General features: G+C 42.4%; 1 protein-coding gene across 1 annotated transcript in view; it reads right to left on the reverse strand.

Annotated features, from left to right (window-relative positions):
• Positions 1-15981: 15981 nt before the first annotated feature.
• cubn (cubilin (intrinsic factor-cobalamin receptor)) overlaps positions 15982-19100 on the reverse strand; it is a 347393-nt gene continuing 344274 nt past the window's right edge. The window contains exons 52-53 of the mRNA XM_068007070.1: positions 17622-17857; positions 15982-16763 (exon numbers count right to left, since the gene is read on the reverse strand). Coding sequence (XP_067863171.1) covers positions 16656-16763; positions 17622-17857 — 344 coding nt within the window. The 3' untranslated portion in view covers positions 15982-16655. The remainder of the gene's footprint in view (positions 16764-17621; positions 17858-19100) is intronic.

Below are 19100 nucleotides of genomic sequence, written 5' to 3' on the forward strand. Positions count from 1 at the left end.
ATAAAAGTCACGACTACACTCAACGTTTTTAGGATGATTGTAGGCAGCCACGGGAGAGCTCTGTAATATCAGCCAGGCTGCAGTTTGGGAATGCGTTTGTCAGGTGACTGATGCACTTTACAAGAGAACTGGGGAATTCATTGACTTTGGTATCAGGGCAAGGCAGGAGTGAGATTGGGCCGTCTGGTTTTACGGAGTAGCTGGCTTTCCTAAGGTCCAGGATGTAATTGATAGCACCCACATTGCTCTATGAGCTCCCACAGGAAACCCCTCAACGTCCTCTACTCCCCTGAATGTACATATTGTGTGTGAAACTATGCAAAGGATCCTGCACATCAGCGCAAGATATGTTGGAAGTTGTCACGATGCGTTCATAATTTGTAGCACTCAGTAATGTAGATTTTCTCAAAAAATACAATAGCATGGTAATTGTCAAGTGCATTAGTTCTCGTAACATAATGTTCTGAAAATTCCACATTATGATCGCAGCAGAATTGGGAATCAAATGGCGAGGGACAGGTAATTGTACATTACAACTGCTAACCCCATCCTTCCGTCTTGAGCAAAGTCTAATTCCAGCAACAATCTGAGCAATGTTTCAGAACTGGATGTCCAGATCACCCACTGTAACTTTAGCAAGAGATTGAGAGAACCCCCAATGGAAACTCAGGGCTTTTATGTTGCACACATGACTGAATATCAATGTATTATTGCTGAAGCCACATGGCTTTTTCCAAAGTTCATCAACTGCAACCTCACTTGATTTCTGACCATTGAAGGATTTGTATCAACGAGAGGCTGGAGAGGGGGTCAGAGCTCTGAGGCAATAACATATTAAAGAACTTTAGAAAGGCAAGGGAGATTGGAGATGGCACAGTGGTCAACGAGGGCTAAATGGTCAAGAGTGGATTTTTTGAGGAGAGGTGATAATGGTTGTTTTGAAAGGGAAAGAATCCATCATAGCATTTGAAAGAGGTGGAAAATATTTGAAAGGAAAAGTTTAAAGTTTATGGAGAAAGAGCAGGTGAATGAGATTAAGCGAAAAGCTCTTAGAGAGCTGGTACAGGTGCACTGAGTCAAATTCTGTGCTGTAGAATTCTATGATTCTATAATCTAGCATCCTTGTGGTAAACCAAACATCACATTAAGGGTCTCAGATGGAGAGGGAGGTAAAAGCTGTTCAGGCTAAGTCCCTTTTGTACAATGGTATTGATGATATCAGTAAGGGCTAGACAATACCCTGGATACAGGGGACGAGAAGATCTTGGATGCAAGGGAACAACTAAGGGGATGAGAGTAAAATAAGACCAAAATGGTGATTACATTTCTATTTGTGATATGAAAATAAAATAATAGCACATTGGGCAAATACAAGTGTCAGACATTCCGCTGTGGTAGTACTCTCATCTATGGGTCGGGGGGGGGGGTCGGACATCGTGGGGGGGGCTCTCAGAGATCGCAAGTCGGATATCGGGGGGGGGGGAGGCGTTGAACAGATCGCGGGGGGAGTCCGATCGCGGGGGTTGTTCGGCCGATCACAGGGTTCCAGTTGTGGGGTGGTTTACAGGTAAGTTTGGTGGACTGGGGCAGGCACTCCTGTTCCTCCTGGCCCACAAGCAGTGGTGGAAAGACACTTACCTGTTTGATCCAGCCATTAGCTGCTGGCTTTCCCGAGGCCTGGGAAACCCAAATGGCCAGCGTTAACTGTAAAAGGGAACTAAAATTTGAGGCACGCAGACTCATTAAAATATTTAAATTCGGGACCCAACTCCGGAGAGCAGGTTAGTCGCTCATCCCACCCCCCCCGCCCCCCCAACCCGCCTCTGTTAAAACTGGACTTGGGCACGTTGGCGATAGGTTGGGGTAGGGTTTCCCATTTTAAAATTTTTAACCCCCACCCCATCTCTGCCCCGCCCATCCTGGGGGATTAAAATCCCCCCCTTAGTGTAGTACTAAGGGTGAGCTGCAGAGATCCTGTTTATCAGATGAGGTGTTAAACTGAGGCCCTGTCTGACCTTTCAGGTGAAAGTAAACAATCCCATGGCACTATTCGAAGAAGAGCAAGGGAGTTCTCCTGGTGTCCTGGCCAACATTATCCCTCACCCAAAGCAGATAATCTGGTCATTTATTCTCACCGCTGTCTGTGGAACCTTGCTGTGTTTGTTTACATCACAGCACTGACTATATATTTCAAAAGTACTTCATCGGCTGTGAAGTGATTTGGGATATCCTGAGGTCATGAAAAGTGTTAAATAAATTCAAGTTTGTTCCTCTTTTAATTCCACTTATGACTAGTTAATGAGGTCTTTGCTTATAAAATAAACTGTTATCCAGAGTCCCATGGTGCAGGCTGTATTTTTATTTTAATCCAGAATATCAGCACCTCAAACCTTAGGACTCAGCTTCAGCACTTTTATTCCTTATTTTAAACTTATATAAGAAGTCAGGTTTACTTTAGGATAATTACCACGTAGTAGCTGGAGAGTTTTATGACAGCTAAATATTGAAGTGCTGCTTGCTATTTCAGATAGGAAGTATCGCTTACCTTTCTGGGCAGACACATGATTAAGCTTTTTCAACGTAGCCTCCTGGAGTCAACAGAAGTAAAAAAAAAAGTGTAGTAACCCAAATCTCCTTACTTTGTTCTTTCTGTTTCAGCAATAAACAATGGTGCAAATCTTTTCTAACTGTCAGTACAACCTACTTGATGCAGAAAGGTCAATTTTCTCAGGGCTACTGATAATTTGAAGTAGCTCCAATATTAGCCCTTGGTTATTTTTGGCAGGAACAGATGCGGGGTTACAAACCTTTCAGAAATGACGCCCAATGTTTGCAAAGCCCAAGCATAAACATAGGCAAGGACATAAAAACATATGTGTGTAGGAAACGGAGTAAGGCAGTTAGGTTTGAGGAATTTGAATGATCAAAATGCTTCTACTATTTCACAGAGAAATACTTTCCCAAGCATGTTAATCTTTCATTCAAATAGCATCCTAATAATGATAAAATAGTGAATAAAATAGTACATGTTTCATAATAAAGCTGAAAATGCTGGAAATATGCATTAATTCAGTTAATTTTGAGCATTTTATTTCAGATTTCCAGATTTTTTTTCTTTTTATTAGATCATTTCATATTTTCATTCAGACTGAAATTTCCAAACATATGTCGGTTCAATATTATCAATATTAATAGAAATATCTATACAATATTAGTCTCTGGAATCTTTAGTGCTGCAGTTTTATTGAATTTTTGGCTCCAAAGCTGTATCAACATTTAAAAAAATGCAAAATGGCAGTATAATGCGGCAGGTGTGAATTGCATTTTTACATTTATTTGTTGTAAAGTCTGAAAATCATTGTGCAGCTTGCTGTGCTGCCATTCACTTTGCAGGGATTGAAAGGAGCTGACTGTCCCATTAGCACTCCTCAAACTCTCAGCAGCAGTCAGAGATTGACAGCAGCATTTCCTACACGAGTTTAAGTACATAGACACTGATCTTTGTCTTTCCTCACTCCACTGTGGTGTGAGTGGACAGAAAACATGATTTTCTACTGTCATCCGTTATTTAAGTTATACTCATAATACATGAGTTGGTATAGTATAACTACAGTATCAGAAAACAAGCCTTCTGCCTCCCCCTCAAATTCTTCAGTAAACAATGACAATGGGCTCGATTTTAAAAGTAAAAAACGGGTGGGTTGGGGGCGGGGGGGGGATTGAAAATTGCCACCATTTCAGACCCGCCCATTTCCTGTCTTTATGGGGGCGGGACGAGGGGCGGGCGGCCAACCCACTCCCAGGAAGCGGGTCGGATCTTAAAACCTTTCAAGGAGGCTTCAGGCCTCCATTTTTCACTAATTCCTGATTTCAACCCCGGGTGTCTGGGATTCCCGGGCCTTGTGTTTTACGTCTCGTGAAAGGAGGCAAGAAGGCCCGAGACTAACAGGTAGGCGCCTGGAAAGGCGCAAATTGTGGGCCCGGAGGAGCAGGAGTGCTTCCCCCAGGCCCAACAAGCTTACCTGCACCGAACCCCCCCACTCCTATCATGGACACCCCCCCCCCCACCCCGCCGATCGCGGAACCCTGACCCCGACCCTGATCTTCTGACCTCGACCCCCCGATCCTCTGACCCCGACCACAATCCTCCAACCCTGACCATGATCCCGATCCTCCGACCCCGATCCTGATCCCCCCGATCCCGATCCTTCCCCTCAACGATCGAGGACCCCTACGGTGACCCCCGATCCTGCCCCCCCTGACTGACCCCCGATCCCATCCCCCGTGACTCGCAACCCCATGCCCACCTGTGCCCACCCTTGCCCATCTTTCCCCCCGTGTTCCCCCTCCCCCATCCATACAAACAAAGACTTACCTGCAGATTTACCTGAACACGTCCTCTCCCAGGCTGCTCTCCCGTCTGACTGAGACCAGCCTGTCAATCAGGCCAGTCAGCCGGATGGGAAACCGACAAAAAGAATAAAATACGTCCTTACGTCAAAATTGTAAGGACATCCGGGAAACCCGAACTAATGGGTTTCCCGACCTCAAATTGACCCCTCGTCCCCTTCCCGGCTTCGTTTTAAAATTGAGCCCGATGATTCTGTTTGTGTTTCTCTTCAGTATCCTACAGATTACTACCTCTCCTTGACAGCAATTAATGATACTTTATGCACATGGAGAGAGGGTGGGTGATAATTGGACTGGCATATAATTCAGTCGCCATTCTAAAGTCATACATTCTGTTCTTATTTTTATGTAATACTTTGATTTTAAATTATTTCGAAATAATCTTCCATCAATTAATGAAGTCAATGGAAATAAAAATCAGGAGGGAGTTCAATCAAAATTCAGACGGAAGAAAAAGGGACAAGACCAAAATATAGCCAGCAGCAAAGCACGGTGCAAAATTAGAAATGTAGTCAGGCATCAAGCCAGTGTGCTTCTAAGCTGAACTTCTTCCTGCCAAATGGGTGTGCACCAAATCTCAAAAGCTCTGCATGACCCGAATATGTAAAGGACCTGAGCTCAGAAATACAGGTGGGTACAAGTGCTATTTGGCAGAGCACACCTCCAGTGAACATAAGAAAGTAAGAACATAAGAAATAAGAGCAGGAGTAGGCCATCCGGCCCCTTGAGCCTGCTCTGCCATTCAACAAGATCATGGCTGATCTTCTACCTCAACGCCATTTTCCTGCACTATCCCCATATCCCTTGATGCCTTTAATATCTAGAAATCTATCGATCTCTGTTTTGAATGTACTCAACGACTGAGCCTCCACAGTCCTCTGAGGTAGAGAATTCCAAAGATTCACCACCCTCTGCGTGAAAAAATTTCTCCTCATCTCAGTCCTAAACGGCCTATCCCTTATTCTGAGACTGTGTCCCCTGGTTCTAGATTCCCCAGCCAGGGGAAACATCCTCCCTGCATCTACCCTGTCGAGCCCTGTAAGAATTTTGTATGTTTCAATGAGATCACCTCTCATTCTTCTAAACTCTAGAGAATGCAGGCCTAGTCTACTCAATCTCTCCTCATACGGCAATCCTGTTATCCCAGGAATCAGTCTGGTGAACCTTCGTTGCACTCCCTCTATGGCAAGTATATCCTTTCTTAGGCAAGGAGACCAAAATTGTACACAATACTCCAGGTACGGTCTCACCAAGGCCCTGTATAATTGCAGTAAGACATCTTTACTCCTGTACTCAAATCCTCTTGTAATAAAGGCCAACATACCATTTGCCTTCCTAATTGCTTGCTGCACCTGCATGTTAGCTTTCAGTGACTCATGTGCAAGGACACCCAGGTCCCTTTGAACATCAACATTTCCTAATCTCTCACCATTTAGAAAATACTCTGCATTTTTGTTTTTCCTACCAAAGTAAATAACTTCACATTTTTCCACATTATATTCCATCTGCCATGTTCTTGCCCACTCACTTAGCCTGTCTATATCCCCTTGAAGCCTCTTTGCATCCTCCTCACAACTCACATTTCCATCTAGTCCCATCAGCAAACTTGAAAATATTACATTTGATCCCCTCATCCAAATCATTGATATAGATTGAGAATAGCTGGGGCCCAAGCACCGATCCCTGCGGTACCCCACTAGTCACAGTCTGCCAATCTGAAAAAGACCCGTTTATTCCTGCTCTCTGTTTTCTGTCTGTTAACCAATTCTCAATCTATGCCAGTATATTACCCAATTGTAAACAATTTTACAACACCAAGTTATAGTCCAGCAATTTTATTTTAAATTCACAAGCTTTCGGAGGCTTCCTCCTTCCTCAGTTACCTGAGGAAGGAGGAAGCCTCCGAAAGCTTGTGAATTTAAAATAAAATTGCTGGACTATAACTTGGTGTTGTAAAATTGTTTACAATTGTCAACCCCAGTCCATCACCGGCATCTCCACATCAGTATATTACCCCCAATTCCATGTCTCTAACTTTGTTCGCCAACATCCTGTGTGGGACCTTATTGAAAGCTTTCTGAAAATCCAAATACACCACATCCACTGGTTCCTCCTTATCTATTCTACTAGTTACATCCTCAAAGAACTCCAATAGGTTTGTCAAACATGATTTCTCTTTCATAAATCCATGTTGATTCTGATAAATTCTATTATTATTTTCTAAGTGTCCTGTTATCACATCCTTTATAATAGATTCTAGCATTTTCCCTACTACTGATGTCAGGCTAACAGGTCTGTAGTTCCCTGTTTTCTCTCTACCTCCTTTCCTAAATAGTGGGGTTACATTTGCTACCCTCCAATCTGCAGGAACCGTTCCAGAATCTATAGAATTTTGGAAGATGATAACCAATGCATCCATTATCTCTATAGCCACCTCATTCAAAGTCCTGAGATGTAGATCATCAGGTCTTTGGGATTTACCGACTTTCAGTCCCATTAATTTCTCTAGTACTATTTATTCTTATTAATATTAATTTCCTTCAGTTCCTCATTCTCACCAGACCCTTGGTTCTCTAGTATTTCTGGGAGGTTTTTTGTGTCTTCTGCCGTGAAGACTGACGCAAAGGGGTGATTTTAAAGTTCAGGGACGGGTGGGTTGGGGTGGGTGAGAGTGGAAAATAGTTGTTTTTTTGGGTCGCAACCACAACATTTTCGGACTTTGTATTCCCAGTGGGAAGCCTGTTCTTTTCCACGCCGATGTTAAACCCGGAAATAAAGCCGGGTTGCCGCCACGACCCAAAAATCAACTATTTTCAACTCCCACCCACCCCCAACCCATCCATTCTTGAGGATTAAAATCATCCCCTAAGTATTTGTTTAATTTCTATGCCTGTGAACTCCCTAATACTTGTGCACGAGCAGAATGCAAAGAGGAAAATCAGGGCCGATGGATACAAACTTAATTTCCCGTAATTTCCTCCATTTCTGGTCTCTTGCGCATCCCTGATTTCCTTCGCTCCACTACTGGCAGTCGTGCCTTCAGCTGTCTAGGCCCGAAGCTTTGGAATTCTCTCCCTAAACCTCTCCACCTCTCTCTCCTCCTTTTAAGTTGCTCCTTAAAACCTCTCTTAACTGTCCTACTATGTGGCTTGGTGTCAGATTTTGTCTGATAATGCTGCTGTGAAGCGCCTTGGGACATTTTACTATGTTAAAGGCACTATATAAATGCAAGTTATTGTTGTATGTGGACACATTCGAAATAAGCATATGTACAATGCAGTTTTCACTTATTCTTATGCATTGTAAAAGGCCTTCGATAAGATACCACATTGTAGACTCATGGCTAAGGTCAGAGCATATGGAGTCAGGGAACAGTTAGCAGAATGGACGGTAAGTTGGCTGCAAAACAGAAAACAGAGAATAGTGGTTAAGGGTAGCTACTCAGACTGGCAAAAGGTAGGAGGTGGTAATGCACAGGGAACAGCGCTGGGACCACCATTGTTCACAATTTACATTAACGATTTGGATTTGAGAATCGGTAGTGCAATTTCCAAATTTGCTGACGACACCAAATTGGGGGGTGTGGTTAATACAAAGGAAGAATGTGTCAAAATACAAGAGGACATTAATAAACTTGCAGAATGGGCGTGTAATTGGCAAATGAATTTCAATATAGATAAGTGTGAGATGGTCCATTTTGGTAGGAAGAATAAGGAGGTCAGATACTGCCCGGATAATAAAAGTCTAAATGGGATAGAAAAGGGACCTCGGGGTACAGATACACAAATCAGTAAAAGTAGCAACGCAGGTTAATAAAGCGATTTTTAAAAAAAAAAGGCAAATCAAGCACTGGGGTTCATCTCTAGAGGGATAGAATTGAAAATCAAAGAAGTTATGTTAAACTTGTATAGAACCTTGGTTAGACCCCACTTGGAGTACTGTGAACAGTTCTGGTCTCCTTATTATAGAAAGGATAGAGGCATTGGAGAGGGTGTAAAAAAGATTCAGAAGGATGATACCAGAACTGAGATGATATCCTTATCAGGAAAGGCTGAACAGGCTGGGGCTCTTGTCTCTAGAAAAGAGAAGGCTGAGGGGTGAACTGATAGAGGTCTTTAAGAAAATGAAAGGGTTTGATATGGTAGATGTGGAGAAAATGTTTCCACATGTGGGGGAGTCCAAAACTAAGGTCATAAATATAAAATTGTCACTAATAAATCCAATAGGGAATTCAGGAGAAACTTCTTTACCCAAAGAGTGGTAAGAATGTGGAACGCGCTCCCACGAGGAGTAGTCGAGGCAAATAGCAAATAGATACATTTAAGGGGAAGCTAGATAAGCATCAGGGAGAAAGGAATAGAAGGGTATCCTGATAGGGTTAGATGATGTAGGGAGGGAGGAGGCTCACGTGGAGCATAAATGCTGGCATAGACCAATTGGGCCAAATGGCCTGTTCCTGTGCTGTAGTTTTGATGTAATTCGATCTAAATGTGCATATGGGTATATTTCGACAGTTGTTTTCTTTGCCTGTGCACAGTCTCAGTGCATGCAGGAAACTGCTTTTCCTTTAAGGAAAGATCCAGATTCCTGCTCTGTAGCATGTGGGGAAGGGAAAAAATAAACATGTCGAATGACAGACCAGAAAGGAATCCAATAAATGTAATATAAATAACAGGATGGTAAAATATTTACGATAATGTTTAATATTTATAGTAATCTATAACTGTGCCTCTATGTAATATTTTGTTTTTTATGAATTCCTGGAGAATCTGGTCATTTCCTATTAATGAACAACTCCTAAACGTGATGATAATGCAATAATTCAGTATAGGCACATGACTTAGTCTGGGATTGCTTTCATCTCTGTAACAAGCACAAAGGGATATACATTCCGCTGTTTAATAAAAAAAATTGGAAGTAATGCATTTCTCTCATAATTTATCAGCTAACAAAATCACAGCAATGCATATTTTTGAAATGTGCACTTCCAGAGAATGCAATTGCATTAAGTGGCACAAGAAAATTATAGGGTTGATTTTCTGATCAGCAATCTGTGTCCTGCTGGTGTGGATTGGGTGATTGTAACGCGGTGTGGTTTGAGAAATAGGGTGAAGAACCAATGATGCATGATCCCTGCCTGTTTTGCTCTGAGTGCAATGTTTTATTGTGACTATTTTAGTCAATTTTAAAGTGTTCTTGCACAAAATATGAGAGCACTTTGGTGAGACCCTGAAAATTAGTCAAATTAGTCAAGAATTCCCCTTTTTTCCTTCATGGGATGTGGGCGTCGCTGGCGAGGCTGGCATTTATTGCCCATCCCTAATTGCCTTTGAGAAGGTGGCGGTGAGCCGCCTTCTTGAACCGCTGCAGTCCGTGTGGTGAAGGTTCTCCCACAGTGCTGTTAGGAAGGGAGTTCCAGGATTTTGAACCAGTGACGATGAAGGAACGGCGATATATTTTCAAGTCGGGATGGTGTGTGACTTGGAGGGGAACGTGCAGGTGTTGTTGTTCCCACGTGCCTGCTGCCCTTGTCCTTCTAGATGGTAGAGGTCGCGGGTTTGGGAGGTGCTGTTGAAGAAGCCTTGGCGAGTTGCTGCAGTGCATCCTGTGGATGGTACACACTGCAACCACAGTGCGCCAGTGTGTAAGGAGTGAATGTTTAGGGTGGTGGATGGGGTGCCAATCAAGCGGGCTGCTTTGTTCTGGATGGTGTCGAGATTCTTGAGTGTTGTTGGAGCTGCACTCATCCAGGCAAGTTGGGATGTTGCCTTGTAGATGGTGGAAAGGCTTTGGGGAGTCAGGAGGTGAGTTACTCGCCACAGAATACCCAGTCTCTGACCTGCTCTTGAAGCCACATTATTTATATGCCTAGTCCAATTATGTTTCTGGTCAATGGTGACCCCCAGGATGTTGATGGTGGGGGATTTGGCGATGGTAATGCCATTGAATGTCAAAGGGAGGTGGTTAGACTCTCTCTTGTTGGAGATGGTCATTGCCTGACACTTGTCTGGCGGAATGTTACTTGCCACCTATCAGCCCAATCCTGGATGTTGTCCAGGTCTTGCTGCATGTGGGCATGAACTACTTCATTCTCTGACTATATATGTGGTAACCTTCATGGAATCCCACACTCACCTGATTAAGGAGAAAGCCTCCGAAAGCTTGTGATTTTCAAATAAAACTGTTGGACTATAACCTGGTGTTGTAAGATTCCTTACATTTGTCCACCCCAGTCCATCACCGGCATCTCCACATCATTATCTGAGGGGTTATGAATGGAACTGAACACTGTGCAATCATCAGCGAATATCCCCATTTCTGACCTTATGATGGAGGGAAGGTCATTGATGAAGCAACTGAAGATGGTTGGGTCTCGGACACTGCCCTGAGGAACTCCTGCAGCAATGTCCTGGGGCTGAGATGATTGGCCTCCAACAACCACTACCATCTTCCTCTGTGCTGGGTATGACTCCAGCCACTGCAGTGTTTTCCCCCTGATTCCCATTGACTTCAATTTTACTCGGGCTCCTTGGTACCACACTCGGTCAAATGCTGCCTTGATGTCAAGGGCAATCACTCTCACCTCACCTCTGGAATTCAGCTCTTTTGTCCATGTTTGGACCAAGGCTGTAATGAGGTCTGGAGCTGAGTGGTCCTGGCAGAACCCAAACTGAGCATCGGTGAGCAGGTTATTGGTGAGTAAGTGCCACTTGATAGCACTGTCAACGACACCTTCCATCACTTTGCTGATGATTGAGAGTAGACTGATGGGGCGGTAATTGGCCGGATTGGATTTGTCCTGCTTTTTGTGGACAGGACATACCTGGGCAATTTTCCACATTGTCGGGTAGATGCCAGTGCTGTAGCTGTACTGGAACAGTTTGGCTAGAGGCGTACCATATAAAATGGGCAATGATGAGAAGGTACATTATAGCCCTTGAGAGATTGACATATTAAAGATGTGTTGTGTTTTTCTTGGTGGAACAGCTTGGCAGCTGTAAATGACTGTATTCTTCATGCCTGATGTCTTATTCTTTGCCAAGATTTTTTCTAAGGCTATGAATTTCTGTATGTGGACAGAACTCTCCTCCCCTCTAAATAGCAGTGTGAGCCTCTAAAGAGTTGCTACTGTGCAGGAATTTCTCCACTGAGCAAACTCAAAGTGGAGGCTGCTACATCACTTGGTTTGAGGAATCACTTGTCTCCCATGCAGTATATTTGAAGAAGGTCTGGATATTGGGCGATTCTAACATCCAGATGTGTGCTCCCATCTCCCACATGAATGATATCATGAAGTCCATTCTCCAGTTTGCCACTAACCGCATGGCACTTGCAGTAGAGACCTCAGTTACACAGGCCAAAGGCACAGTATGATCATCTCACATGAATGTTTTCATTGCTGCTTTAGAGGCTGTGGTGTTAAACTTAGGATACAGCCTTGACCAGTTTTAGTTGCAATAAATCATAATGGAGAGATTCCAATACCTCATAGAAGCCCACCTTTCTATATGCTGACAGATCAATGGCTCTTGTGAGGGTATACCCTCCAGCAGTGCCATTCACGGAATAGCACAAAAGCAACCAGTTGACACACTCACATCACCCATAGTTTGTGCTTTGTAATGACAACTGTCACTGCTTTGGAAATCAACAAGGCCACAGCGATTTAAGGTGATTGGCAAAAGAACCAAACATGAACATGAGGAAAAACTTTTTTACACAAGTAGTTATGATTTAGAATGCGCTGCCTGAAAGGGTGGTGGAAGCAAATTCAATCATGGCTTTCAAAAAGGAATTGGATAAATGCTTGAAGGGAAAAAATTTGCATGGGAATGGGACTAACTGGATTGCTCTTACAAAAAGCTGGCATGGGCTTGATGGGCCAAATGGCCGTCTTCTGTGCTGTAACCATTCTGTGATTCTATGACTGCAACACACAAGGCTCTTGACACTAATGCAGATGCTTCAGAGGTAGATGCACATAGACGTAATGGGCAATCTGTGTTCTCTACAGCTCACCATTTGGCTATGCAGCCATCTATCAACTCAACTAGGGGAGCACTTGGTAGTATAGTTTATGCACAGAGAAGTTCAGAACTCATTACAGGAAAATGAACCATAAAAATAATTACAGAATGGCACTGCGCTGCTAAATAAAATTAAATCACTTTTAATGTAAGTTGCATTCTGTGATTCTTTCATTGTGCAGAAAAGAATGCATCATTGCTGAAAATTCATTAACAAAGGATCTGATCTGGTGTAAAATAATCACTTTTCAATATCATGGTGCAGCTGTGAATACTGTAGAAGTTCATTATTAAGCTTTACAAGGGTATTCACAAAGGAAAATTGAAATAAAAACCGCAACTACTGGAAATATACGACAGGTCAGTCAGCATTTGTAAAGAGGAAAGACAAGTTGACATTTTAGGAGTAGGGTTCTGCAAAGGGATCTTTTTAAAAATTCATTCTCGGGATGTGGACATCACTGTCAAGGCCAGAATTTATTGTCCATTCCTAGTTGCCCTGAGAAGGTGGTAGTTGGCCACCTTCTTGAACTGTTGATGGTCGTTTGATGCAACTGAGTAGCTAGCTAGGTCACTTCAGGGGGCAGTTAATCACATTGGTGTGGGACTGGAGTCACATATAGGCCAGACCGGGTAAGGACATGAATGAACCAGTTCGCTTTTTATTTCCAGATTGTTTAAACTGAACTCAAATTCTCAAACTGCGTTGTCAGATTTGAACTCCCATTCACTGGATTACTATTCCGGTAACATAACCACTCCACGTATCCTCAAACATTTTTACACCTGAAATGCTAGCCTGTCTTCTGTTTACCAATGCTGATGGATTTTCTGTGTATTTTCAGCATTTTCTCTTTCTATTTCAGCTCTCTAGCATTTGCAGCTAATTTTCTTTTTTACTTGTATAGTGAGGCTATTTTCCATTTTTCTCTAACTTTTCACTAATGTTCATTAATCCATTCTTGGAGGGGTTGGAATCTTCAGAGCAACACTAAACACGGATAAATAGTCTAGTAAGGCTCTCTAATGATATTACAACCCCTTTTACTTGGCGACTATTTTTTGCTAAAAATAGCAACGGGAGAAAAATATGGCCCAACGCGATATAATAGCTCCTGAGAACAACTGCATCAGCTGAAGAAGATAAATAGAATTACCACAGCATTCAAAAACACAAATGAGCTGACTCTAATTTCTAACACTGGCTGCTTCCCTCAGTTTGACATAAACAGGATTACTTACCAGCTGTTGAATACCCTAAAGAGGACACTTATGTCATCACAATGGGCTCATGCTTCACCAACTAAAAGCAACGTTCTTGTACATTAGGTCTGAGATAACACCAAACAGAAGAGTGTCTCTGTACCTACATTTAGCTGAAGTGTCACATAGCTAGCCTTGATGTGGAGATGCCGGTGATGGACTGGGGTTGACAATTGTAAACAATTTTACAACACCAAGTTATAGTCCAGCAATTTTATTTTAAATTCACAAGCTTTCGGAGGCTTCCCCCTTCGTCAGGTGAACGATGTTCACATCGTTCATCTGACGAAGGGGGAAGCCTCCGAAAGCTTGTGAATTTAAAATAAAATTGCTGGACTATAACTTGGTGTTGTAAAATTGTTTACAATAGCTAGCCTTGACATTGGCTGTGCTAATAGTGTCAGGCCATGTATATTGGGCTGACACTATTAGCAGCAGAAATACAGTCAGGTTTTTTTTCTTCTGGTACTTTTAAATTTTTGGGGGAAAATTAATATAAATGACAAACTATTTAGGGGGAAATTTTAAATACCACCCCCCCGCCCATTAGAAACTGGGGGGGGGGGGGTGCAGTTAAAACGGAGTGGATGAATTACCTGTTTCATCCCCGATCCATTGTGATTTTAAAATGCCTGATTTTTCAGATGTGTGAGATGCCTGCCTGAGTCAGGTGGGAGGCTCATACATTTATGCAAATCAGAGTCCTATTACATCAATAGGACCCCAACACCAGAATGTCAGTGGGGCGCCTGAAGCGATTGCCCCGACAGCAAGAACCAGTTAATGTCACCAAAAAGGCTGTGTAAAGTAGGTTTAAAACCTTCCTTGGTGGAGTCAGGAGCAGGAGTGCTCCTCTAGGCCCAACAAGGGAAGTGTAGGCTTGCTCTGCCCCACATTCCCCCTCCTTCTTGAACCACTGACCAGCAGCCCCCCCCACTGCCACTCCCAAAACCCCATTCCTCCCCCCAACCTCCCCACCCCCCACTTATCTTGGGCCAAGCGGGCAGCCTCTGGACTGCCCAACTTTCCACTACTTCCATCTGACTTCCTGGTTGTTTTGGTCGGGAAGTTAGCCAGCAGGACTGCCTGTTGCTGCTTGGGAGGGGCTGGCCGTTTACCAGGCCGCTTTCCTGCCTAGGAGTTAAAATTCCCACCTAAGAGTTTTTGATGATTAATAAGAAAGACTTGCATTTATATATTGTCAGATTTCTCAGAAATATCCCACAGTGCCTCGCAGGCAATGAATTACTTTGAAGTACAGAGACTTCTTATGTAGGCAAACGTGACCGCCATTTTGCACACATCAAAATTCTACAAACAGCAATAAGACAAAGGACCAGTTAATCTGTTTTTGGTAATTCTGGTTGAGGGAAGATTGTTGCTCAGGATGCCAGCTCGGTCAGTAGCGGTACTACCAAGCCACTCTTGGTGATGGACATTGAAGTCCCCCACCCAGAGTACATTCTAGCCTATTCCTATTTCCAACGTGAGAGACTCAATTGGGAGAATACTCCTTACTCACCGCTGAGGTCAACTCCTTCTATTATGCCTGGAACATCCCCTTCATTGTCCTTCTTTCCTAGACCCCAATGATCAGCTGCTTCCTTTTTCTTATGTGGGTCTGAGAACTTGAGGGGACTGGACCTCGCTGCAGCAATCTCAGGCAGGTTTCTTTCAATCACTGTTCTTGGTCCATGGTGCCATATCCTTTTAAGCTGTTGCAGCCAATTCATTACTGAAGCAGCACTGGATTTCCCACCTGCCTCATTCCCTAGGACAGCACTGGGAGTTTGCCACAAATATGATAATTAACCTGAGGAAAATATGATGGGGTCATACCTGTGGGCAGAGAATCTGCCCGACAAACTTCCGGTGAGAACACTGCTGTTGAGGAAAATCTAGACCTTTCATTCCATCAGTCTCAGGAACATAGTTTCCAGCAATGACAGGATACTAATATAATCCAAGTTTTTTTCCTCTTAATGGGAAGTCATTTTAAAATTTATATGCATACATGCAACTGAAAATTGTTTTTATTTCATAGCTTTTTTGCCAATTATCTTAAATCGGTGTCCTCTGGTTACCGACCCTCCTGCCAATGGAAACAGTTTCTCCCTATCTACTCTATCAAAACTCCTCATAATTTTGAACACCTCTACTAAATCTCCCCTTAACCTTCTTTGCTCTAAGGAGAACAATCCCATCTTATTAACAAATGTTAACCGAGAACCTATTTTTTATTTAATGCCATTCAATAAATATAAACATCAGCCAATTATACTTAGCTTTGCATGACTCTTTATTCTATTAGAAACATTATATTTTGACATAACAAACTCTACACCAGCATGGAAGCAAAATTCATTACAATTTTACATTCTGTATATGGATTCCAGGTCTTCTTTGTGATGCCAGCAATAAACAATTATTTTATGTTTTTCTTACATTGATACAAAGTACTACTATTGATCTTCAATTCCATTTCAACCCAACTATCTGTGCCATGTGCTCTCTTCCTTTCACATTATTTACTGGTTAACTTTACAAATCAATTTTCCCTTATTCACATTAGTCCCATGTATGTACTTCTGACCTTCATATCTAACTTTCAGTAATTCTGTCTGTTTCCTTCATTCTATTCTCTCTCATACTGACCTCCTCTTTATGATAACAATACTTTCCCCTTCCTGTCACTTCGGATAATATTCTGGGAACTGCTAAAGCTATCAAAATTATCTGGCTTTTCTTCAATAAAGAATTATTTACACTTCCAAAACTTTTGCAAAGTAGGATGTACAAACAAATTTGGCAAATTTCTGGTGCATTCATCTTTGGCCACTACAAGGGTCACACAGTACTACAAAATAATAATTTTGAAACTAACAATTTAAGTAAAGCAAAACAGTAGCATTCTAATTCATATTGTAAGTATTAATTTATTCTTCAAAAATAATTTCAACTGGTCCATGTTATTCTGAAGCCAGAGGGTAAAACTGCATATTCAGCGTGGAATTTCACAAAAACACGATAAGATGTAGAAGTGAAAGGAGCAATGTTACTTTCCTATAAGAAAAGAGGGGATACGATAAATGTGAGTACAAATGCACTGCATGTTCTTGCAGATCAAAAAATACATAAAGAACAAGAAGTAACTTCAACCATAATAAAGCATGAAATGAGAAAAGGCCATTCACCCATCAAACCCATGCTTCCACAGTCCAGGTACAATTTATTCTATCGTGAACTCTACCAAATTAATTTACTCTCCTGTGAAAGGTTCTTCAAAGTTTCTTCCTATCCTCAAAGTAAATCAAATATATTTCTTTTACTTGTGTTTAAATTTTAAAAATGTAGTTGTCCATTTATACTCATAATATATATGGGAAATATGTGAGGCACCATTTGGATAAACTATTTAGCCAATAGACAGAACTGATGTCATGATACAGTATAGGGTTTAATTCCCTCTGAGCGCTAACTTTGACACATTGGTTGATGTGTTAATGTGAAATTCCTACTGCTGTTATCTTAGTGCCTTGCCAACCCATTTGTAATAAAGCAGTTAATGACTGCATTACAATAGTGCAGACTGGAATTTAGTACAAACACATTAATCAGTGTGATAAAAATAAACCTTCAATGTGTTATTCAACTGAGTCTATCTACTGGATGAATATCATCCTCAGTAGGTGCCCACGTCTGTGAAATTAAATTAACTTGCTGAAGTAGTTTATTCTAGAGCACAATATAATTCAGTTTCTACAAATTTGTTCTTAAACCACAACACATTTTTATGTGATAGCTCTTTGGTTTCTAAAGTTCATCCTCTTCCTCAAAAAAAGATGATTTTGGTGAATAAAAAATAATGAAAAATGTGGGAGAAAATGAATTTATTTATGAACAAGCACTTTTTCTACATACCCCTCCACAGTATGGTCCTATGGGAGGCGAGCTGGAATCCGGTCCATCATACAGCCTCAAGTAATTTTTGATACAGTCACCAGGGTCATTAATATTAAAGAATAGGAAGTTGATTGTTACTACTCGTCCTATTGGTGCCACAATTATCCACTCACAGTCGGTATTGTTGTCGTAGGTGGCAGGATAGTTAGGACTATAAAATGACCCATTGGAGCCAAATAGTGTTCCACCACAGCCTGTACAGGAGAAAGGAACCATTGGTCAAAAAGTCAGCTTTAGTAAGATCTGAATTATATTCATTATAACCTCAACATACAAACATTTTTCTGCACAATATTATAATAAACCGTATGACAGTTAAAAGATTGCAACTGGGAATCTACATGGTATGATCTATGTTAAAATGCAGCTAATTATGGACTCAGTTGATTCATTTATATCACACAATGAAAGTGTACTATGACTTCATGTGCATTGATTGTTCCTTGATATAGGGGATAACTTTGTCAAGCAGACGCCTAGTGCAGCAAGTTTAAGGGACATTATTCTTCTCTTGGTACTGTCTGGGAGCAATTCGGGGGTAGTGCACCTGAAATAGTCTGCACCAGGAGCCCAATCTTCCTGTCAGGCCTGATTTGCACATCACAGGCACACAACAGGTTATTCTATTGGAGCAACCCAGAGGGTGTTGGGCACTGCCTGAGCCTTCAAGGTAGCCGTAACTTTAAAGGTGCAGGTCAAATGGGAGCCTCATTAAAGAGCCTGAAGGACATGGAATTAGACAGATAATGGGAGTAAGTTTTCCATGTTGACAGCTTCTGATGACCAATAGAAAGTTTTTAAATCCACTTATGCCTGCTACAAGCTGTGATTTGCATGTTGGTAGTCTTCACGTATACTTAAAGATGTCATCTGTTGTTAATGAGTTTGTGTTGTGTCATGGCGGGATGCCAGCAGCATGCCACGCAGGAGTCCAGCCACCCCCACAGTCAGTCTTGGTGGGAACTGGTAAAGGGGCAACACCGTGGTGCCAAGCAGCGAGTGGAGGAACAGGCATAACAAATGTGGGTATGATGAATGATATTGCGGAAATAGGAGGAGGGGGCTGGTTCAACCGGTTCTAACCACCTCCCCTTGACATTCAACGGCATTACCATCGCCGAATCCTCCACCATCAACATCCTGGGGGTCACCATTGACCAGAAGCTTAACTGGACCAGCCATATAAATACTGTGGCTACAAGAGCAGGTCAGAGGCTGGGTATTCTGCGGTGAGTGACTCACCTCCTGACTCCCCAAAGCCTTTCCACCTTCTACAAGACACAAGTCAGGAGTGTGATAGAATACTCTGCACTTGCCTGGATGAGTGCAGCTCCAACAACACTCAAGAAGCTTGATACCATCCAGGACAAAGCAGCCCGCTTGATTGGCACACCATCCACCACCCAAAACACTCACTCCCTTCACCACCAGCGCACT

Source organism: Heptranchias perlo, chromosome 2, assembly GCF_035084215.1.
Source record: "Heptranchias perlo isolate sHepPer1 chromosome 2, sHepPer1.hap1, whole genome shotgun sequence".
Taxonomy (NCBI): Eukaryota; Metazoa; Chordata; class Chondrichthyes; order Hexanchiformes; family Hexanchidae; genus Heptranchias; species Heptranchias perlo.